The sequence below is a fragment of the Tachyglossus aculeatus genome, chromosome 20 (assembly GCF_015852505.1).
Source record: "Tachyglossus aculeatus isolate mTacAcu1 chromosome 20, mTacAcu1.pri, whole genome shotgun sequence".
NCBI classification, from domain to species: Eukaryota; Metazoa; Chordata; class Mammalia; order Monotremata; family Tachyglossidae; genus Tachyglossus; species Tachyglossus aculeatus.
In genome coordinates, this window is record NC_052085.1 from 13826287 (window position 1) to 13849865 (window position 23579).

General features: G+C 49.0%; 1 protein-coding gene across 1 annotated transcript; it reads right to left on the bottom strand.

Annotated features, from left to right (window-relative positions):
• Window positions 1–623: 623 nt before the first annotated feature.
• LAMP1 (lysosomal associated membrane protein 1) lies at window positions 624–21977 on the bottom strand. Its single transcript, XM_038761899.1, has 9 exons — window positions 21929–21977; window positions 13170–13288; window positions 11048–11267; window positions 10800–10958; window positions 6741–6928; window positions 4836–4964; window positions 3356–3425; window positions 3094–3264; window positions 624–1594 (listed from the first exon to the last, which is right to left on the bottom strand). The coding sequence occupies exons 1-9, from the start codon at window positions 21975–21977 to the stop codon at window positions 1455–1457; spliced, it is 1245 nt and encodes a 414-aa protein (XP_038617827.1). The 3' UTR covers window positions 624–1454.
• Window positions 21978–23579: the final 1602 nt, after the last annotated feature.

A 23579-nucleotide genomic window follows, 5' to 3' on the forward strand; every position in this document is an offset into this window, starting at 1 on the left:
CGGCGCTGGGTCTTCTTTTCTTCAAAAAAAAAAATGGCATTTGTTAAGCGTTTCATGTGTGTTAAGGACCGTTCTAAGGCCTGGATAGATACGAATCAATCAAGGTAGACACAGCCCGTTTCCCACATGGGGCTCACAGCCTAAGTATGTGGGAGAACAGGTACTGAATCCCCATTTTACAGTTGAGGAAACTGGGGCACAATGAAGTGACGGGGCCAGGGTCACCCAGCAGGCAAAGGGCAGAGCAGGATTAGAACCCAGGGCCTCCGACTGCTAGGCCCATGCTCTTTCCCCTAGGCCACGCTGCTTTCAGGAGCCAAAGAAAGAGGTGCTAACTAATTTTGAGTTCTGGCTAGCATTTTGGACACTAAAACCTCTCTCACATCTTCACCTGAAGGATGAAAGATTCCCTCTAGACCGTAAGCACGTCGTGGGCAGGGAATGTCTGCTTATTGTTATATCGTGTTCTCCCGAGCGCTTAGTACACTGCTCTGCACACAGTAAGCGCTCAGTAAATACAATTGAGTGGCTGTAAAACCCCTTGAGGTCAGAGTGTGACTTACCAACGTTTAAGAGAAGCAAGGAGTCAATCCTTTCCCTTTCGAGACCCAATGAGATCCAGATTAACAAAGAAAAAAAATCTTTATTAGCATTGTTACAGGCAATGCATACATACAAACTGATCCTTAAAGTGTACAACCCCATCCAAGCTTAAAGCAGATAAATCAGCAGTGTGAGATCTACATTGTACACATGTGCAGAAAATAGGATCACCCTGAATTTCAACCAGAAGACTCGACTCACTTTTACAAAAAAAAAAGTAAATAAAAATAACACCCATTTTAAGATAGAGTTTAAAAAGTGCCAGCTCTTAGATTGGCAGAGCGTTTAAATTGCCAGGGAAGGGGTTTGCCCAATTACACGAGTTCTGATAAGGTTTGACTACTGCATTGCTCAGGCCAGGCGGTTTCTGGGGCTTAAAGCTGACTAAAGGCGCCAACCTTTAGGACGTGCGTCAGCTGTTACTTGAACACAAAACTCCCAGGACCGAAGTAGTTAAGTGTTAAATTAGGGAGGAAAGATTTTCTTTTCCCCCCCTTTGTGCGGCCTAAATCCGAGAAGTGAAGGATGGAGAAAGGTTAACACCAGTCTTAAACAAGTGAAAGCAGAATGGAGTCAGTGCCAATTTTAGGAAAGCGCTCTTACCCTCGAGATTTCTATTTTGGTAAAAGATTAACCAGTTAGCACGGTTAACGTCGTTTTCGGAAGTCACTCCTCCGGGCAGAGGGAATGGGTCTAGATGGATTTCACACTGGGGAGAAGTAGTAGGCGGGAAGAAGGTGGGGAGAGAGAGAGAGAGAGTGTGTGAGCCTCCCTTTCGCTGTCAACTTGAGCTCGGAGAAAAGGAAGCCAGGCAGGCCTCCGGTAGACTTGTGGCGGCGGCGGCGGCCTCCTCAGATGGTCTGGTAGCCGGCGTGACTCCTCTTTCGGCCGATGAGATAGGCGATGAGGACGATGAGCACGAGGCCGGCCAGGGCTGCCCCGACGGCTATCGGGATCAGCATGTTGTTCTCGTCCAGCTGGCACTCTTCCGCTGCGGACAGGACAGGACGGGACGGGGGGAGACGTGTGAGAGAGAAGCAGCGTGTCTAAGCAGTAGTAAGAATAATAATAATGACGGCATTCATTCATTCATTCATTCATTCAATCGCATTTATTTAGCGCTTACTGTGCGCAGTGCACTGTACTAAGCGCTTGGAAAGTACAATTAGGCAACAGATAGAGACAGTCCCTACCCAACAACGGGCTCACAGTCTAGAAAGGGGGAGACAGACAACAAAACAAGTAGGCAGGCATCAACAGCATCAAAATAAGTAGAATAATAAATACACACCATTAATAAAATAAATAGAATAATAAGAGTGAGTGCATTTCGGTGGGGGTGGGATGGGGGGGTCCGGTCCCTAAAAACAGGCCCGAGATAGCCGAGGATCGTAGACGACTGGTCAAAAGGAGACGGATGAGAAGTGGCTCCTACCCTTTCATTCAATCGTATTTATTGAGCGCTTACTGTGTGCAGAGCACTGTACTAAGCGCTTGGGAAGTACAAGTTGGCAACATATAGAGATGGTCCCTACCCTCTGTCTTATAAATAGATAACAATAATAATGGTATTTGTTAAGCGCTTACTATGTGCCAAGAACTGTTCTAAGTGCTGGGGGAGATACAAGTAATCAGGTTGTCCCAGGTGGGGCTCACAGTCTTAATCCCTATTTTACAGATTAGGCAACTGAGGCACAGAGAAGTGAAGTGACTTGACCAAAGTCACACAGCTGACAAGTGGCGGGGCTGGAATTAGAACCCACAACCTCTGACTCTCAAGCCCGTGCTCTTTCCACAGAGCCACACTGCTTCTCTGCATTATGCATTGCCATGATAAGGAATGAAACGAGCACTTCAATTCGAAGCGCTTAGTACGGCGCTCTGCATTCATTCATTGTTAAGCCCTTACTATGTGCAAAGCACTGTTCTAAGCGCTGGGGAGGTTACAAGGTAATCAGGTTGTCCCAGGGGGGGCTCGCGGTCTTCATCTCCATTTTACAGACGAGGGAACTGAGGCACAGAGAAGTAAAGGGACTTGCCCAAAGTCACACAGCCGGCAACTGGCGGGGCTGGGATCTGAACCCATGACCTCTGACTCCCAAGCTCTTTCCACTGAGCCACACTGCTTCTCTAAATGAAGCAAAGGTGTCACTCTCCAGTTACCCTACACCTTGCCTTCCCAATGCAACGCCCCCGAGGTGGAGTTTATACATCCTTCCCACTCGCGGAAGAATCAAGCAGGGCGGTCTTTCGTTTTCGGATGCTCCGGCCTTTCCAAAGGAAGAGGAGCACAGGAGAAGCTGCTGCTTCTGGTAGATTTTAGGAGAGGGGTGGGGGAAAAACGGGGACTCACCCAAATAAATACAGGGGCTTGTCTTCGTACCGATTACCTCAGAGCTTACCAGAGGAGTCGTTCCCTCCGCAGCGCTAAGCCTCCCTCCAAAAACGCTTTTTCCAACCGATAAAACGCTATTCGATCGGTCGACTCACCGGGTCCGAATTTGCCGCCTTCAACCTTGAAAGCCTGGGCCTGAACGGTGAATATGTTGACCGAACAGTTCTTCGTCACTTGAACCCTTTCCTCGGTGTTGCACCTGTAGGAGTTTCCAACTGTGGCTTGCAGGGCCCTCAGGGACATGTTCGCAGCATCAAACCGCACTTCTGGGGGCACAGGAGAAACACCGGTCCGTTCTGAGAAACCTTACGCGAGGTTTTTCCGGCTCCAGGGACAGTGGGGGTGAAACGGTCTTACCTTTAGCATCAGAAGGCAAAGCCGTATTCAGGTGGATCCCTTGCAGGAAAAATTTGGTAGTATTTTCATTCTTTAAGAGAAAGAAAACAGGAACTGGATACATATCGAGGAATAAATGTCCTCTAGACTGGATGCTTGTAGTGGGCAGGGAACTTGCCAACTAATTCTGTTGCATTATACTCTCCCAAGCACTCTGCACATAAGAGCTCATTAAATTCATTCATTCGTATTTACTGAGTGCTTACTGTGTGCAGAGCACTGTACTAAGCATTTGGGAAGTCCAAGTCGGCAACCTATAGAGACGGTCCCTACCCAACGACGGGCTCACTGTCTAGAAGGGGGAGACAGACAACAAAACAAAACATATAGACAGGTGTCAAAATGCCATTGATCCCACCCTTCTGAGATTTTTCACCGGTTTAAGAGGGGATCCAAGCCGCACGGTTAAATTCTCCGAGAAAACCCTGGTTTAAATCTGACCACCGCTCATTCCGCACTTGCCGGTGCGGCAGACTTATCCCTACCTGTGCCTCAGCAACCTGCCTTCTGATCTATCTTCCAGCTTGGCCTCCTCCAGCCCAGTCAAGTGAGACTGGCGAAAGGGACGGCCTTGGTTTAGCCTACAGAGCCTTCTTGGCTGGGACTAGGAAGCAGGGAGAGGACGGGAGGCCCGGGAAGCTGTCTACATTCCTGGAAAGCCGCTGGCTGATCGAGGGCTCTGTTTCCAGCTGGCATTCGAGTTCCAAAAATGGCTCATTCGGATATTGCCGTTTCTTGACTCCTCCATCTTAACAATAATATTCCCAAGCGCTTAGTACAGTGCTCTGCACACAGTAAGCGCTCAATAAATATGATTGATTGATACTGGTTCAGTGCTTACCACGTGCCAGGCACAGTACTAAGCGCTGGGGTGGAGACGGGCAATTTGGGATGGACACAGTCCCTGTCCCACATGGCCCGAATCTCGTCTACCTCACCCACGTCCTGTCTCTTGCTTGGAACGCCCTCCCTCCTCATATCTGACAATGACTCACCCCACCCTCCGAAGCCTGACTAAAGGCCCATCTCCTCCAAGAGGCCTTCCCTCAGCCCTCCTTTCCTTTTCTCCCGCTCCCTTCTGCGTTTCCCCGACTTGTTCCCTTTATTCATCCCCCCTCTGGGCCCCACAGCGCTTATGTCCACATCCAGCTCGTTGCGGGCACGGAATGTATCTGTTGACTGTTCAACTGTCCTCTCCCAAGTGCTTAGTCCGGTGCTCTGCACACAGTAAGCGTTCGATAAATACGACTGACCGACCGAGCTCCCGGGGATTTCCTCATCCGTCAACATTTCCTCTTCGGGGATAGATGTTTCCTTTGAATTGTGCCTTCCTACGGATTCGTTTCCCCCCACTTGCCGGCCCACGTCTCGGCTACGAAGGGGCGCGGGGATCCCTCTGGGTTGGGCGGGACTGTTATCTACGGCGCCAGAGAACCCTTACCATGCCAAACCGGAAAGTCAGAAGGGTAGCGTTGTTTTCGGACTGCAGCGCCAGGGTGACTGCTGGGGAGGTACAGCTCCCGTTCACCAAGGTCTTATTGGGGTTGACGTTAAACACATCGACAGCCACCTAAGGAAACGAGAAAAAAAAAAACAAAACCCAAAACAAATCACCGTTCAGGAGACTTCTTAATCGAGATCCTCCCCCAACACCTGCCCCCCGCCCATGACTTCAGAAAGGTTCCCAAGTTGCTTCCGAAACAGCATTGTACCTTTCCTGTAGAGGAGCAGCATGGCGCGGTAATAATCATGATGGTATTTGTAAGCGCTTACTATGTGCGAAGCACTGGTCAAAGCGCTGGGGAGGTTACAAGGTGAACAGGTTGTCCCACGGGGGGCTCACGGTTTTAATCCCCATTTTACAGATGAGGTAACGGAAGCACAGAGAAGTTAAGGGACTGGCCCAAAGTCACACAGCTGACGGTGGAGGCGGCATTTGAACCCATGACCTCTGACTCCGAAGCCCGGGCTCTTTCCACTGAGCCACACTGCTTCTCAGTAGAGTCAGAAGGTCATGGGTTCTAATACCAGCTCTGCCACTTGTCAGCTGTTTGGCCTTGGGCAAGTCACTTCCCTTCTCTGGGCCTCAGTTCCCTCACCTGTAAAATGGGGATTAAGCCCGTGAGTCCCGTGTGGGACAGGGACTGTGTCCAACCCGATTTGCGTGTCCCCACCCCAGCGCTTAGTACAGTGCCTGTCCACGAGTACCACAGTTACTATTACTGGTTGAAGCCTGACAAATCACACAGGTCACACAGCAGGCCAAAACGTAGAGCCACAATTAGAATTCAGGTCTCCCGGCTCCTTCCATTGTATTGTACTCTCCCAAGTGCTTAGTACAGTGCTCTGCCCATAGTAAGGGCTCAATAAAAACCACTGACGGACTGATGATGAAGCCAGGCTGCCTCAGAATATCAACTGGATGCTGTTTACTTGTTTACACGGCTAGCTTGCCACCTAGCTTGCCACCCCTTGCCACCCCTTCATGTCTCTGAGGGAAAAACAAAAAGCCGCTTAGTACAGTGCCCTGCACACGCTAAGAGCTCAATCAAAACCACTGATTATTTTTCCTCTCAGTAGTCCAAATCAGAGACGGATATTCTGGGGGTCCCACAGCTAGCTTGCCACCCCTTCATGTCTCTGAGGGAAAAACAAAAGGCCGCTTAGTACAGTGCCCTGCACACGCTAAGAGCTCAATCAAAACCACTGATTATTTTTCCTCTCAGTAGTCCAAATCAGAGACGGATATTCTGGGGGTCCCACGGCTAGCTTGCCACCCCTTCATGTCTCTGAGGGAAAAACAAAAGGCCGCTTAGTACAGTGCCCTGCACACGCTAAGAGCTCAATCAAAACCACTGATTATTTTTCCTCTCAGTAGTCCAAATCAGAGACGGATATTCTTGGGGTCCCACGGCTAGCTTGCCACCCCTTCATGTCTCCGGGAAAAGCAAAAAGCCGCTTAGTACGGTGCCCTGCACACGCTAAGAGCTCAATCAAAACCACTGATTATTTTTCCTCTCAGTAGTCCAAATCAGAGACGGATATTCTGGGGGTCCCACGGCTAGCTTGCCACCCCTTCATGTCTCTGAGGGAAAAACAAAAGGCCGCTTAGTACAGTGCCCTGCACACGCTAAGAGCTCAATCAAAACCACTGATTATTTTTCCTCTCAGTAGTCCAAATCAGAGACGGATATTCTGTGGGTCCCAAAACAAGCTAAGAGGCTATTTGGTAAAACGTCTACCTTATTTTCAAGTCAGAAAGAACATGGGAAAGGCCCGAAGGTGGGGGTCGGGCAAGAGAGCGAGGGAGGGAGAGAGAAAGACAGAGAGACAGAGAAAGACTCACCTTGGAGTCTTTCTTTTCATAGGTGACGTTAAGCTGCAACCCCATGCTGACAAGCAAGCAAGTGGTCCCATTGGCGTCCGTAATGTTGTACGTGTGAACGGACGGGCTTTCTGGCCTTGGAGGTGTAGTAGGAGCAGGGCTCGTCGGCTTGGTCGTTGGTGAGGGGGTGTCCTGTCGACAGCGTGTTTCTGGAAGGAGAAGGTAGGAGGAGGTGAACGGAACAAAACACGCCTACGTACGCAAAATCCCAACCTTCTCACTTCTCTCGTTTCTTTTTCGCGCCTTGTCCTAAAAGTTCCCAAGCTTCTCACTTCTCTCATTTTTTTTTTTAAATGGCATTTATTAAGCACTTACTATGTGCAAAGCACTGTTCTAAGTGCTGGGGAGGTTACAAGGTGATCAGGTCGTCCCACGGGGGCTCACAGTCTTAATCCCCATTTTACAGATGAGGTAACAGGCACAGAGAAGTGACTTGCCCACAGTCTCACGCCTCGTCCTAAAAGTTCCCAGAGGTTTGCGCCTTTTCGACACCGTACGGTTTGGTGGCACCCCACGATCCCTATCAGGCTGATCCATTACACTACAGTTCTCTAGCTTTCTGAGGGGTGCTTAGGACAGTGCCAGGGCAAAGAATAAAGTACTTACCAAATACTGCCCTTGTACTATACTTGATAATAGTGAGAGCTAAGAATCACGTGCTAAAACTATTTTTCTTCCGGGTAAAAACATGCTAGTTTAGTTGGGCCAAATGGGAACTTTAAACCTCTCCGGAAGAAATCTTTGGCTATCCACGCCACTCCTGGGGACCTAAATTGATCGTGCGAAAGTCTACACCTATTTTGTATCGTTCGACCCTCCCTCACCAAAGAAAGATGGGGAGCGGTAGCTCATTGTCTTCCAAATCAAAGCCTGGCACACTAAGAGCCCGGGCCTGGGCGTCAGAGGACCTGGGTTCTAATCCTGCCTCCGCCACTTGCCTGCTGCGTGCCCTTGGTCAAGTGACTTTACTGGGCCTCAGTTTCCTCATCTGGAAAATCAGAAATAGATACCTGTTCTTCCTCCCACTTAGGCCGTAAGCCCCACGTGAGACAGGGACTCTGCCTGACCTGATTAACCTGTATCGGCTCCAGTGCTTAGCACATAGTAAGCACTCAACAAATACTGACATCGTCATCGGTATGTCTCCCTGCAGTAGCTCATCTCCAAAGCGTTTACTTTGGTCCTTTGTTTCCTTGTGGGCTGTAAAAGTTTTAGGCAGCGTGAAATTTTTATTGCAATACTTGGGGCCTGTCCGTAGACTCTCTTATCAAAGCTCACCTATTAAAAACGCTTATAACTTATTGGATTCTTGAAGGCCGATCCCAAACAGAAATTGCTTGCCACACGGTAAGCACTTAACAAGTACCGTAATTTTTCTTATCAACAGGCTACAAGCAGGAAATGGAACACGCTACCCTAAAAGCAAGGTCAGGTTTAGTTAGAACCCTGCCGAATATTGTTTTAGGGCCACAGTAAGGGTCAACGGTCAAGTTGCAGCCTTGTGGCGGATCCTATTCTGTCCAAACAGCGACTGCAACGCCTGCAGCTGATCCCTCTGGAAGAGCTCACAACGCCTCAACTCTTCAGCGCTTGTGGCAAAAAAGAAAAAAAGCAGTGTGGCCTAGTGGCTAGAGCCCGGGCCTGGAAATCAGGGTACCCGGGTTCAAATCCTGGCTCCACCACCCGTCTGCCACGTGACCCTGCATTTCACTTCACTTCAAGTCGCTTCACTTCTCAGCACTTAGAACAGTGCTGGGCAGATAGTAAGCACTTATCAAACACCATTATTATTATTATTATTATTATTCTCTGGGCCCCAGGTACCTCGTCCATAAAGGGGGAACTAGATCCGACCCAATCTGCTTGTGTCCACCCCAGCGCTTAGTACAGCGCCTGGCACATAGTAATAATGCTACAATCATTATTATTACATATCATACTTTTGAGTTTGGGGCTCTACAAATGCCTATAAGAGGTGCCGCCGAAAGAGACCCGCGATTCTGGTGAACACGGCAATTAAGGACCTCGGCTAAAAATTGGGCCAACTTTGGCTTTTCTTCTGAAGAAATGTATGACAGTTCCATTACGAACTGAATCTCGACAATGCCAAGCTGGTCTGATGAGCTAGCCACCTTGGCTAGGGTCCTATTTCCCTCTGCCCTGGGGAAAATGTCCAGTTATTAATAGCCCAAATATCAATGACAGGAAAACTTTTAAGATTTGGCTCAGTCACCGAGAAGAGAACATGGATGCTTCTCTTTTCCCCCACCTATAATCATCAAAAGAAATACTTGCAACTTCACTGTAAGACCAAATAAAAGAGGGTTTTAGCCACAATTTGGCTGGGCATAAGGCCAAGGAAGTATACTCGTTTCTAAAACTTTAGTCGATCACCATTTTTCAAAGACCTGGGTAAAAAGAGACTATGCCTTATGAATGCTCTTTACTTGTTCATTAATTTTCATTTACTAGCAAAGGCCTGCTTAGAGTCGTCTTTGGAGAAGGACCTCAACATCAGATTTTTCACTTTCAACTGCTTTTTTTATGGCATTTGTTAAGCACTTGCTATGTGTCCACACTGTTGTAAGCACTGGGGAAGATATGCTAAGTAGGTTGGACACAGTCCCTGTCCCTCATGGGGCTCACAATCTAAAGAGGAGGGAGAAGAGGAGGAAGTCAGTATTATTATTATTATTATTGGAGTGAAGAGCCATCACAGCCTTCCTTGTAGACACGTCAACCATGGTGCCTATCGATTTATCAGAGGTTCTGAAATGACCGATTAGAAAAGGATAGACAGCCACTTGATGGGCATTTTCCTTATATCCTCTGGTTCGAATGCCATTGAAGAACTAGGGACTTGTCTTCTGAACAAAGTGCATTTGTTTTTTGCTTTGTTGGTAAATTTTGGAATTTATTAAGCGCTTACTCCGTGCCAAGCACTGTACTAAACACTGGGGTAGACACAAGGTAATGAGGTTGGACACAGTCCCTGCCCCACCTGGGGCTCACAGCCTAAGCTGGAGGGAGTAGGATGTAATCTCCATTTTACAGAGGAGGGAGCTGAGGCCCAGAGACGCTAAGTGACTTGTCCAAGGTCACACAGGAGACAAGGGGCGGCGCCAGGACTGGAACTCAGGTCCTCTAACTCCTGGGCCCGTGTTCTCTTCATGGGGACACGCTGCTACCCGATGCGGAGTCAGGAGAAACAGCTCCGTGCACGCTTGTGTAATTTCTTCTTAATACGTGGTTCCTCAAAAACCCAACATGTTAGAGGCCAACCGAGGATTACAGAATGAGGCGATCCTCCTTTCCCCATTTCCTATCCTCTCAAACACCCTGCAACATTCATGTCTCGGGGGTGGGGGAGAATCTCTTTCAGAAAAGGAGACCCCAGGCCCCTCTGCCAGACCATACGCTCCTCGAGAATGGGATCGTCTCTGTACTCTCCCAAGCATTTAGCACAGCGCAAAGTAAGTGCTTAGGACACAGCACATGGGTTGAGCGGGTCTGCTGTTTTTCTTACCGGTCCCAGATGACCAGGGGACTGGCCAATGGGGGGGAAATGCATATTTTTTAAGAATAAAAACGGCCTTGAGGCGCCGCAGATGGGGATCAAGTAACTTCTTCTAGTCCCCACATAAAAAAAAAAAAAAAATTTGTGGTATTTGTTAAGCGCTTACTGTGTGCCAGGCACTGTTCTTTTTTGTGGTATTTGTTAAGCGCTTACAGTGTGCTGTTCTAAGCACTGGGTTGGATACAAGCAAATCGGGTTGGACACAGTCACGTCCCATACGGGGCTCGCAGTCTTAATCCCCATTTTCCAGATGATGTAACCGAGGACTAGGGAAGAGAAGCGACTCACCCGCGGTCCCACAGCGGCCAAGCGGCGGAGCCACCGTTAGGACCGAGGTCCCTCTGACTCCCAGTCCCGGGCTCTAGCCACCAGGCCGCCCTGCCTCTCTGCCAGAGGACTGAAACGGGCTGAAGCCGTGTCCCGAGCGGCAACCGAGGCCTCACCTTCCTTGCTGAAGCTGTTGTTTGAAAGATAGGCCTGGAGGGTGACGTCGCTGAAGGTGACCGTCGCGTTCCCCATCTTTATCTGGTTGCGGCTCACGCACCGATACCTCCTGCGCAGGCCTGCTTCGATGTCGGTGACCGACTCCTCCCGCCTCGTTCCTGCAAAGTGAGAGGGCACGGATTACGACCGGCGGATCGGAAGATCGAAGCCGGGCGTCCAAACTTCAACGGGGACGGTCTCTCCTTACCGTTGGGCTGGGCGTCGTGGAAGATATTTGCGTCGGACAGGTTGAGCGCCAAACTCAGCTGCTGGACTTTGTACTCCTTTTCGTTCTTTGAGAAATTCAAAATTAACGAGTGCCCTTCTTCAAAGCCGATCGCCAGAACGGCACTGGAACCATTCTCTTGCCCGCAGGAGCTGCTGTTTAATACTTCTGCGCTCGACGGAAGTTTGAAAGAAGCCTCGCTCTACAAGAAAATGAGAAGTACCGGTCAGAAGGACGTGAGAAAATCCCACTGTTCCCCGTCAATCAGTAATCCTTGGTAATTATTGGGGATCGCCAGAAATCACTGGGTCCTGCCTTGGGAGCAAGAGAAATTCAAAATCCATGGTAATAAAAGAAATAGTGTGGGGACTTCCCAATCACCAGCGGGTGTTGTACAGCTTTTCTTTACCACCTTCATTGAAATGGGGAATTGATGAGGAAAAAAAAAAATCATCAGTGTGTTCTCTTTGAACAAAGAGGAAAAACTCTTTAATGTCAAATATGCTTGCCATTTAAAGAGCAGGGATCTGGCTCAAACATTATAAGATATAAGATGATATTAGATATTTACTTTATTTTGTTAGTATGTTTGGTTTTGTTCTCTGTCTCCCCCTTTTAGACTGTGAGCCCACTGTTGGGCAGGGACTGTCTCTATATGTTGCCAATTTGTACTTCCCAAGCGCTTAGTACAGTGCTCTGCACACAGTAAGCGCTCAATAAATACGATTGATGATTGATGATTAGAGAAGCAGCGTGGCTCAGTGGAAAGGTCGCGGGCTTTGGAGTCAGAGGTCTTGGGTTCAAATCCCGGCTCTGCCAATTGTCAGCTGTGTGACTTTGGGCAAGTCCCTTCACTTCTCTGGGCCTCAGTTACCGCCTCTGTAAAACGGGGATGAGGACTGTGAGCCCCCCGTGGGACAACCTGATCACCATGTAACCTCCCCAGCGCTTAGAACAGTGCTTTGCACATAGTAAGCGCTTAATAAATGCCATTATTATTATTATTATTATTATTATGAACAAACTTCACTGAAGTTTAACCACTGGAATGTCTGTAATATTTTCCTTTTGCCTAGGGCTTAGAAAACAGAGTTGGCAACTATATCCGGGGATTTTGTTTGTTGCTTTCAAAAGCGTTATAAAAGGATGTGCTGAAGGAGTTTCACTTCAAATGCAGGTACGGTTTATACTGCTACCATGGGAGAAACAAAGACTATGTGTGGGGGGACTTACTATGTACTAGGCACTCTACTAAGCGCTGGGGTAGGTGCAGAATATGCATATTAGACACAGTGATTGTCCCATACGGGGCTCACGGTCTGAGTAATCCCTAATTAACAGATGAGAAAACGGAGGCCCAGAAGTGAAGTGATTTGCCCAAGAGCACACAGCAGGCAGGTGGCAGAGACGGGATCGGAACCCAGGTCGTCGGACTCCCAAACCCGGGCTCTTTCCCCTAGACGAGAAAAACAGTGTGGCCTAGTGAATAGAGCCCAAGCCTACGAGTCAGAAGGACCTGGATTCTAACCCCACCTCTGCCACTTGTCTATTTTATTTTGTTAGTATGTTTGGTTTTGTTCTCTGTCTCCCCCTTTTAGACTGTGAGCCCACTGTTGGGTAGGGACTGTCTCTATATGTTGCCAACTTATACTTTCCAAGAGCTTAGTACAGGGCTCTGCACACAGTAAGCGCTCAATAAATACGATTGACTGATTGCTGTGTGAATTTGGGCAAGTCACTTCATTTCTCTGTGCCTCTGTTACCTCATCTGTAAAATGGGGACTAAGACTGCGAGCCCCACTGGGGGACAGGGACTGTGTCCAACCCGATTTGCTTGTATCTACCTCAGCGCATAGTACAGTACTAAGCACTTAACAAATACCACAATTAGACTCCTCTGCTGCCCTAGAAAAGAGGCAGGAGCTGGGGGAGGGGGAAAAGGGACATGAAAATGGGAGGGATGGGGGTTTAACTCTTTCTCCACGAATGATCCTTATCCTTATGGAAGCGCTCAGTAGAGTGCTTTGCACACGGTAAACGCTCAATACATATGATTAAATGAAAGGGAAGAAGAGCTCAATTTCTGCTTGGGGTCGTTTCTCACCTTGGAGCCATTTTTGGTGCTGTAGTTCACCGAGAAGTCTGCTGAGAAGTTAGCCAGGATACATGTTGTCCCCGTGCTGTTTTTCACCTCAAAGAGTGAAGATGCCGTCTCTAAGGATCCTGTTTACAGTGGGAGAGAGAGGTACACGCTGGCGGTGAAAATACACTCTAGACTGTAAGCTTGTTGTGGGCAAGGAATGTGTTTGTGTACTGCTGTATGCCACTCTCCCAAGCACTTAGTACAGTGCTCTGCATGCAGTAAGCGCTCATTAAATATGACTGAATGAGTGAATAGCCCTGCAGATCAATCAATCAATCAAATCGTATTTATTGAGCGCTTACTGCGTGCAGAGCACTGTACTAAGCGCTTGGGAAGTACAAGTTGGCAACATATAGAGACGGTCCCTACCCAACAGTGGGCTCACAGTCATCATCATCAATCGTATTTATTGAGCGCTTACTATGTGCAGAGCACTGTAGAAGTCTAGAAGCGATCATCGTTTCCCCCTCGTCTTACCTCCTTCCCTTCGCCACAGCACCTGTATATATGTATGTACATATTTAATACTCTATTTATTTATTTTACTTGTGAATATCTATTCTATTTATTTTATTTTGTTAATATGTTCGGTTTTGTTCTCTGTCTCCCCCTTCTAGACTGTGAGCCCACTGTTGGGTAGGGACTGTCTCTATGTGTTGCCAACTTGTACTTCCCAAGCGCTTAGTACAGTGCTCTGCACACAGTAAGCGCTCAATAAATGCGATTGACTGATTGATTCTGTCGCCGAAGCAGCAGGTCTGCCCCCGCTGGATTTAGTCTGTGGGAAAGGAAGATCTGGTAAACCATTTCTTTCACCTGTCTGGACAAAACGCGGGATTCCTCGATGTCCTGGACAGAACGTGACGGCAGGAAGGGGGACTGCTCTTCTAACAAGAGCACGTATTTGGGTAGGATGTGATGCAGCTTTGTGTACGCAAGTGGTATTTGGTGGACGCGGGCCACGTACTACCACGTGACCTTTCCTCAAGGCTGGGTTCTTCGAGAACGCAACCCCGGGGTTGCTGCAGAAAGGACGGGGATGTGTATTTATTTATGTGTATTTATCTCTGGCTGCCTACAACCACACAGAATAATTGCGGTATTTATTAAGCGCTTATTATGTGCCAGGCACTGTATTAAGCGCTGGGGTGGATACAAGCAGATCAGGTTGGACACAGTCCCTGGGCCACGTGGGGCTCACAGTCTCCATCCCCCCTTTACAGATGAGGTCACTGAGGCCCAGAGAAGTGAAATGACTTGCCCAAGGCCACACAGCAGAGAAGGGCAGAGCCGGGATTCGTTTAGGGATTAGGCCTGTGCTCTATCCACTATACTATGCTACTACCACACACACACAACTTACAATATAAATAAGATATCAGTCGGTCAGTCAGTCAGTCATATTTATTGAGCACTTGGCAGGCTTTGACCAAGCAATTTCTGAGGGGATTCACTGAGGGCTGACTGTGTGCACTGTCCTAGAACAGTGTTTTTGCACATAGTAAGCGCTTAATAAATGCCATTATTATTATTATTATTACTAAGTGCTTGGGAGAGTAATGATAATAATGATAATTATGGTATTTGTTAAGTGCTTACTATGTGCCAAGCACTGTTCTAAAATGCAACAGCGCATTTTATAGACATGTTCCCTGCCACAAGGCTCTTACAAGCTCTAGGGGGAGAAGGACATTAAAACAGATTAAGGATTGGGGGAAATTGCTCTCTTGGTTCTCACCCCACCCAAGCCAATTTTGAGTTCCCCCCACAATTTCAAAGGGACACAGAGCAGCGGGAGGTTGAAGAGTCGCTGGGGCTGGGCCGACCAATTCTGCTACACTGTAGTCTCCCAAGCACTTAGTGCAGTGCTCCGCTCGCGACAGATACTCAATAAATATCCCTGGCTGATCGATGAGAGGCACCAGTAGCTAAGTGTTCGTGTAAATATGGTTTTAAGAATACACGAAAGGCAGTTTTCCCTTGACACCGTTACTTCCAACTGAAATTTCTTTCTTTCCATCGTTTGAAAAAAAACACCACCAAAACAGTGCACGACCCAACTGAAATAACTAGTTGAAAGGCATGGGCCTGTGATCGCCAAGTTCCCAACTTTAAAGCCAACCTACGATGGTTCCTGTCGAGAGGACTGAAGTTGTCCAAACTTTAAAAGCAATGGCGACGTGGGGAGACATGTAGGTGCTCGAAAACCTTAAATGACGAAAGGGCAAGAGAAATCTCTCAGTCTACACTCACCCAGTTGTACTAGAGAATGGGAGTCTAGTTTGCAAGACTTTGCCAATTTGCCAATTGCCACTTTGCCAATTTGCCACTTTGCCAATTATGTTGCCAATCTGTACTTCCCAAGTGCTTAGTACAGTGCTCTGCACATAGTAAGCGCTCAATAAATACGATTGATGATGATGATGATGCAAGAGTTCTTAACCTGCATCAGCCCTGACCTCGAGAAAAAGACAGTCAGTGACTTATTCAGACATTCAGAAATATTACCAAAGACACAGGTCTCAACTAGGGCTTAATTAATTCACCAATAAGAGGAATTCCACTTCTTCCCAGATGCTCTGTTACTTCTTGGATTTGGCGCTGGCTTGCTTGACGTCTTTTCTTAACACCTCTTTTGCTCCCTGGGCTTGCTAATTACCTCTAGCTCGGTTTTTAACCCGCTGATTGAGACAAGCCTATCTGTCGAGTCCCGGAAATAATAACAATGATGGCATTTATTAAGTGCTTACTATGTGCAAAGCACTGTTCTAAGCGCTGGGGAGGTTACAAGGTGGTCAGCTTGTCCCACGGGGGGCTCACGGTCTTCATCCCCATTTTCCAGATGAGGGAACTGAGGCACAGAGAAGTTAGGTGACTTGCCCAAAATCACACAGCTGACAATTGGTGGAGTCGGAAATTGAACCCATGACCTCTGGCTCCAAAGCCTGGGCTCTTCTCTGCTGAGCCACGCTGCTTCTCAAATAAGGGCAAAGGAAGGGGAAAAGAGATTTGCTGTGAAAAAAAACATTATGTCTTGGTTGTGTAAAACCACGATCTAGTCACCATTTAATTACTACACGAGCAAGGGGGGGGACTCTTCTAGGTTACGTGAAAGTCAGCGATACAAAACATTAAGTGCTTAGTACAGTGCTCTGCACACAGTGAGCACTCAATAAATCCGATTGATGAAAACATGAAAGGGTTGTCCTGTTTAGAGTATAATAATGAAACGGTAAGAACGAGGTTGAAATTCTGCCATGAAAGTGGAACTGCTCGAGTGTTCAAAATGTTCAAAAGAAACTCTTTAGTCACTCTTTTACTACCGGAACAAATGGAACGGGGTCATCTCTGCGACCTGTCATTCAGAAGAGAAATCTCTTCCTAGAGATAACAGGTTTAGCAAGTAAAACAAAAAAACGCCTTCCCACTTCTCTACTGATTTAAAGTTTGGGCAACTTCGAACCCCTCGACAGGAGCAATTTAAGGCCGGGATTAAAAATAACACACACATGCTTCTAAGCTGCCTTCGATATCAACTTTCAGTTTCTGGTATTAAGTCTCCCAGTCTCGCTTCGTATCTATTAAAAAGAAGGCCACGCAGAGAGTCGCCAGCTGAGAACTGTGAGTCCTTGTGTGCGTGTCTGCCCGTGAAATGACTCGTGTGGGGCATCACAAGGGTTCAGTCAGACCCACTCAGGGAAGGAAGAATAAGGAGAAGTGGCTTTCTTCGAGGACCGAATCCTTTCGATTTAACAGCTCAGCAGCCTCAGAAAAGTTAGCGTCAGATGAGTCAGGGAAAGATCACAGTTTCCTGAGTATTTCAACACGACACGATCCCGGCTATTTATCCGCACTATCAACACAAAAGTCCTCCTCCACATCAGACTTTCCCTGTTATTCATCAAGTGCCCACGGTGTGCTAGATGCTATTCAAAACTCCTATTTAAAAGGGAAAACCAGGAGTGTTCTTTCTCACCAAGGCTTGGGGAGATTACACTCCCAATTATTTAAGAAACAGAGATTCAAGCGCTTAGATTCAAGGTCAAGAGATTAAGCGCTTAGTACAGTGCTCTGCACACAGTAAGCGCTCAATAAATACGACTGATTGATTGATTGATTCAAACCCACCCCAGAAATTCAGTAGGCAATGGAGGAAGAAGTGGATGGTAAGTTTTTTTTGGGGGGCGGGGGGGGAGTGGAGGATGTGCCACAAGGATTTCTGGCACATGTAGTTCAAAAAACAGGGTCCGAAACGGGGGCTGTTTTACGACCGATGTAGTTCAGAAATGCCAAGGGTGGAGGTGGTTCCTGAAGAAGCAGGAGAAGCAGCGTGGCTCAGTGGAAAGAGCACGGGCTTTGGAGTCAGAGGTCATGGGTTCAAATCCCGGCTCTGCCAATTGTCAGCTGTGTGACTTTGGGCCAGTCACTTCACTTCTCTGGGCCTCAGTTCCCTCATCTGTAAAATGGGGATTAAGACTGTGAGCCCCCCGTGGGACAACCGGATCACTCTGTAACCTCCCCAGCGCTTAGAACAGTGTTTTGCACATAGTAAGCGCTTAATAAATGCCATTATTACTATTACTATTAACAGTGCACAATGTAAGTGCTTTTCAAGTGCCATAATTACTATTATTCTCTCTCGGGGTCAATGCAGGATCCTGTTCCTTGGGCGCCGTGAGTTTTCCTACCCTCACGTGGTCACGGTTGCTTTTCCGCCCAGGGTTCACCAGGATTCTGGGAGTTTCCTCGTGAAGACAGAAGCGGCTGGAATTGGGAAACTGAGGAACTTGGGGATGCTAAGCGGTCCAACCCTGATCGTGAAGATGGATGTCCAGGAGGGGAGTCGTCACATACGGTACCAATTACTTGCCTGGGGAATGGCGGACCTGGATTCGGAACCCGACTCCACCACTTGGCTGCTGGGTGACCTCGGGCAAGTCACCTGACTTCTCTGTGCCCCAGTTTCATTTGTGAAATGCTGATTCGATACCGGTTCTCCCTCCTTCTGAGACGGTGAGTGGGGTGGGGACCGTGTCCCAGTTGATTTCCCCAAATAATAATTATCGGTAATGAACTTACAAAATTCAATGAGGGGGTGGCAACGTGGGGGCACTTGGGGTTCAACCGACTGAAATTCTCTCCCCGCCCTCACCCCCCAACCCCTCCCATGATTGTTTTTAAGATCCTTGTGGGCGGGGATCCTGCCACCCAAGGAGTCAGTACAGTGCTCTGCACAAAGGAAGCGCTCAATAAATGCCACTGATAGAGCAAGATCCCTCAAGCCTTGTCAGTTTCCCCTACGCTGTAGGCTTACTGCGGGCAGGTAACGTGTCTACGATCTCTGTTGTATTAAGTTCTCCAGAGTGCTTAGTCTAGTGCTCTGCACACGATATGCGTTCAATAAATACCAGTGATTGACAAGGCCCCCTTATAAACCGCCAGTTCCCTGTAGACTCTGCTTGTTGTGGGCTGGGATCACAAATACCAACTCTGCTGTACTGTGCTCTCCCAAAGGCTTAGTACAGTGCTCCGCACACAATAAGCGCTCAAAAAGTACCACTGACTGATTGATAGGGGCACCTCTAGACTCTAAGCTTGTTGTAGACAGGGATCATGACTACCAACGCTGCTCTCCCAAGCGCTTAGTACAGTGCCCACAAGTACCATCGACTGAGGGACGTAGCATTGGGGAGGGCAGTCCATAAAACCCTGAGACAGCATGGCTTAGTGGCTAGAGCCTGGGCGTCAGAAGGTCACGGGTTCTAATCCAGCCTCTGCCACATGTCTGCTGTGTGACCTTGGGAAAGTTATTGTGCTTCTCTGGCCCTCAGTTCCTTCATCTCTAAAATGAGGATTAAGATTGTGAGCCCCAGGTGTAGAACCTGATTAATCTGTATCTATCCCTGCACTTAGAGGAGCACTTTGCACATAGTAAGTGTTTAACAAATACCATAATTTTTTTTGTGGGGGGGCTGTTTGGAGTGAGTAGGGGGCTGGAGGATAATTAGGAGTCATGTGTCCGGGGGTGGGAGGAGCTTTGGGGGGGGAGGGAGGGGAGAGGAGGAGGAAGATGAGGGGGAAGAGGAAGATGAGGAGAAAATGAGGTAGAGGAGGAAGAAGATGAGGAGGACAATGAGGAGGAGGAGGAGGAGGAGAAGGAAGAGGAAAATGAGGGTGAAGATGAGGATTAAGATAGGAAGAGAAAGATGAGGAAGAGAAGAAATAGGCAGGTGAGGAGGAGGAGGAAAATGGGGGGAGGAGCAGGAAGACAAGAAAGGGGAGAAGGAACAGGAAGATGAGAAGGAAGAAGAGGAAGAGGAGGACGAAGATAGGAAGATGAGGAAGCGAAGGAATAGGGAGATGAGGAGGAAGAAGATGAGGGGGAGGAGAAGGAAGAAAAGGAAGGGGAGAAGGAATACGAAGATGAGGGGGAATAAGAGAAAGATGAGGAGGAGGACGAAGATGAGAAGAGGAGGATGAGGCAGAGAAGGAACAGGGAGATGAGGAGGAGGAGGAAGATGATGATGATAAAGGGAAGGAGAAGGAAGACAAGGAAGGGAAGAAGGAGTAGGAAGATGAGGAAGAAGAAAAGAGGAGATGAGGATGAAGATAGGAAGGTGAAGAAGAGAAGGAATAGGGAGATGAGGAGGAAGATGATGAGGGGGAGGGAAAGGAAGACAAGGAAGGGGAAGCAGCGTGGCTCAATGGAAAGAGTACGGGCTTTGGAATCAGAGGTCATGGGCTCAAATCTCAGCTCCGCCAATTGTCAGCTGTGTGTGACTTTGGGCCCGTCACTTCACTTCTCTGGGCCTCAGTTCCCTCATCTGTAAAATGGGGATTAAGACTGTGAGCCCCCTATGGGACAACCTGTTCACCTTGTAACCTCCCCAGCACTTGGAACAGTGCTTTGCACAGAGTAAGCGCTTAACAATTGCCATCATTATTATTATTATTATTATTAAGGGGAGAAGGAATAGGAAGATGAGAAGCAGCGCTCTGCACACAGTAAGTGCTCAAAAAATATGATTGAATGAATGCCAACTTGGACTTCCCAAGCGCTTAGCCCAGTGCTCTTCACACAGTAAGCGCTCAATAAATACGACTGAATGAATGAATGCATGCCAACTTGGACTTCCCAAGCGCTTAGCCCAGTGCTCTGCATGCAGTAAGCACTCAATAAATACGGTTGAATGAATGAATGAATGCCAACTTTGGCTTCCCAAGCACTTAGCCCAGTGCTCTGCACGCTGTAAGCGCTCAATAAACACGAATGAATGCCAACTTGGACTTCCCAAGCCCTTAGCCCAGTGCTCTTCACACAGTAAGAGCTCAATAAATACGATTGAATGAATGAATGAATGAACGCATGCCAACTTGGGACTTCCCAAGCGCTTAGCCCAGTGCCCTGCACACAGTAGGCGCTCAAGAAATACGACTAAATGAATGAATGAATGCCATCTTGGACTTCTCAAGCGCTTAGCCCAGTGCTCTGCACACTGTAGGTGCTCAATAAATATGATTGAATGCCAACTTGGACTTCCCAAGCGCTTAGCCCAGTGCTCTGCACACAGTAAGTGCTCAATAAATACGGTTGAATGAATGAAAGAATGCCAACCTGGACTTCCCAAGCACTTAGCCCAGTGCTCTGCACACAGTAGGTGCTCAATAAATACGACTAAATGAATGAATGACTGCCAACTTAGACTTCCCAAGCGCTTAGCCCAGTGCCCTGCACACAGTAAGTGCTCAATAAATATGACTGAATGAGTGAATGAATGCCAACCTGGACTTCCCAAGCGCTTAGCCCACTGCTCTGCACACTGTAAGCGCTCAATACGATTGAATGCTAACTTGGACTTCCCAAGCGCTTAGCCCACTGCTCTGCACACAGTAGACGCTCAATAAATTCGACTAAATGAATGAATGAATGCCAACTTGGCCTTCCCAAGCGCTTAGCCCACTGCTCTGCACACAGTAAGCGCTCACTAATAACAATTATAATAATGACGGCATTTACTAAGCGCTTACTATGTGCAAAGCACCGTTCTAAGCGCTGGGGAGGTGCCAAAGTGATGAGGTTGTGCCCCGGGGGGCTCGCAGTCTTCATCCCCATTTCCCAGCTGAGGTGACTGAGGCCCAGAGAAGTGACTTGGCCAAAGTCCAATAATGGCATTTATTAATCTACTACTATGTGCCAAGCACTGTTCTGAGCGCTGGAGTAGATAGTAATAATAATAATAATAATGGCATTTATTAAGCTATTACTATGTGCCAAGCACCGTTCTAAACGCTGGGGATGGTAATAATAATAATGATGGCATTTATTAAGCGCTTACTATGTGCAAAGCACTGTTCTAAGCACTGGGGAGGTGACAAAGTGTTCAGGTTGTCTCACGGGGGGGGGGGGCTCACAGGCTTCATCCCCATTTTACAGATGAGGAAACTGAGGCCCAGAGAAGGTAAGTGACTTGCCCAAAGTCACACGGCTGACAGGCGGCGGGGTCAATAAGTACGGCTGAACGAATGAACGAATGATGAGGAAGAGGGGGACGAGGGGGAAGAGGAGGAGGGAGGAGGAGGAGGAGGAGGGAGGGAGGGAGGAGGAGCTGCCAACGGAGGCGGAGGTTCCGAGCCGTTACCGGCTCCCCGGGCGCGTGACCCCCGGCACACACACGGACACACACACACACACACACTCACACACTCACGGACAGACTTACCGAGGAGGAGGAGGAGGAGGAGGAGGGGAGGAGGGCGGGGGTCGGCCATGAGGGACGGACGGACGGGCGGGCGGTCGGAGGGTGGGTCGGTCGGTCGGTCGGACGGACGGACGGTCGGTCGTCGCCCCGCCGCTCCCCTCCCCCACCCACCCGGCCCGGCACGTGACGCGCCCGCCTCGTGACCGCCGCCCCACCGCGTCACGTGACCCCTCCCTCAACCCCCGCCCCACGGCGTCACGTGACCCGCCGCCCCTCCTCCCCGCCCGCGTCACGTGACCCGCCTCCCTCCTCCCCGCCCGCGTCACGCGATCCCTCCCTCCTCCCCCGCCCGCGTCACGTGATCCCCCTCCCTCCTCCTCCAACTGCCCTCGTCCCCCTCCCGACTACCACCCCTCTCGCGTCACGTGATCCACCTCCCTCGCTCCTCCAACTGCCCTCTTCCCCCACCCCGTTTACGTCACGCGGCCCCTTCCTTCCTCTCCCCCTCGTGCCCCTCTCCATCCCATCTTACCTCAATCAACCAACTGTATTTATTGAGCACTTACTGTATGCAGAGCACTGGACTAAGCGCTTGGGAAATACAAGTTACCTCCTTCCCTTCCCCACAGCACCTGTATATATGTCTGTACATATTTATTGCCCTATGTATTTATTTTACTTGGACCTATCCTATTTATTTTATTTTGTTAGTATGTTTGGTTTTGTTCTCCGTCGCCCCCTTCTAGACTGTGAGCACGATGTTGGGTAGGGACTGTCTCTAGATGTTGCCAGCCTGTACTTCCCAAGCGCTTAGTCCAGTGCTCTGCACACAGTAAGCGCTCAATAAATACGATTGATTCCGCCCGCGTCACGTGACCCTCCCATCCGGACAACCGCCCGCGTCACGTGGTCCATCCCCGCACCATCATCCAAGCGGGCAGCACCACGTGACCCTCCTCTCCGACCATGTCACGTGAGCCTTTAATGTCCCTCGCCACGTGACCCACCCCACCGTCACGTGGCCCTCATCTCCCTCCCCCGCCCCGCGGCTCCCGCCCAGATCTCGCGAGAGCCTCTCGCCCCCCCCCGGCCCCGCCCCCAACGCCTCATAATGCCAATGGTGACGGCCATCGTTAGGCGCCTACTATGTGCCAAGCACTGTGCTGAGCGCTGTGCTGAGCGCTGGGGGGGGGGGGGGGGCTACAGGGCGACCAGGTTGTCCCACGGGGGGGGGGGGGGCTCCCAGTCTTCCCATTTTTGTGTCCCATTTTGACAGATGAGGGAACTGAGGCCCAGAGAAGTGAAGTGACTCGCCCAAGGTCACACAGCTGACCTGGGGCGGAGGTGGGATTAGAACCCACGACTTCCGACTCCCAAGCCCGGGCTCTTTTTCCACTGAGCCTGGATTGAACGAATGAAGGAATTGTCCCCCTTCTATCAATCAATCAATCATCAATCGTATTTATTGAGCGCTTACTGTGTGCAGAGCACCGTACTAAGCGCCTGGGAAGTGTGAGCCCGTTGTTGGGTAGGGACCGTCTCTATCTGTTGCCATCTTGGACTTCCCAAGCGCTTAGTACAGTGCTCTCCCCCTTTTAGACTGTGAGCCCACTGTTGGGTAGGGACTGTCTCTAGATGTTGCCATCTTGGACTTCCCAAGCGCTTAGTACAG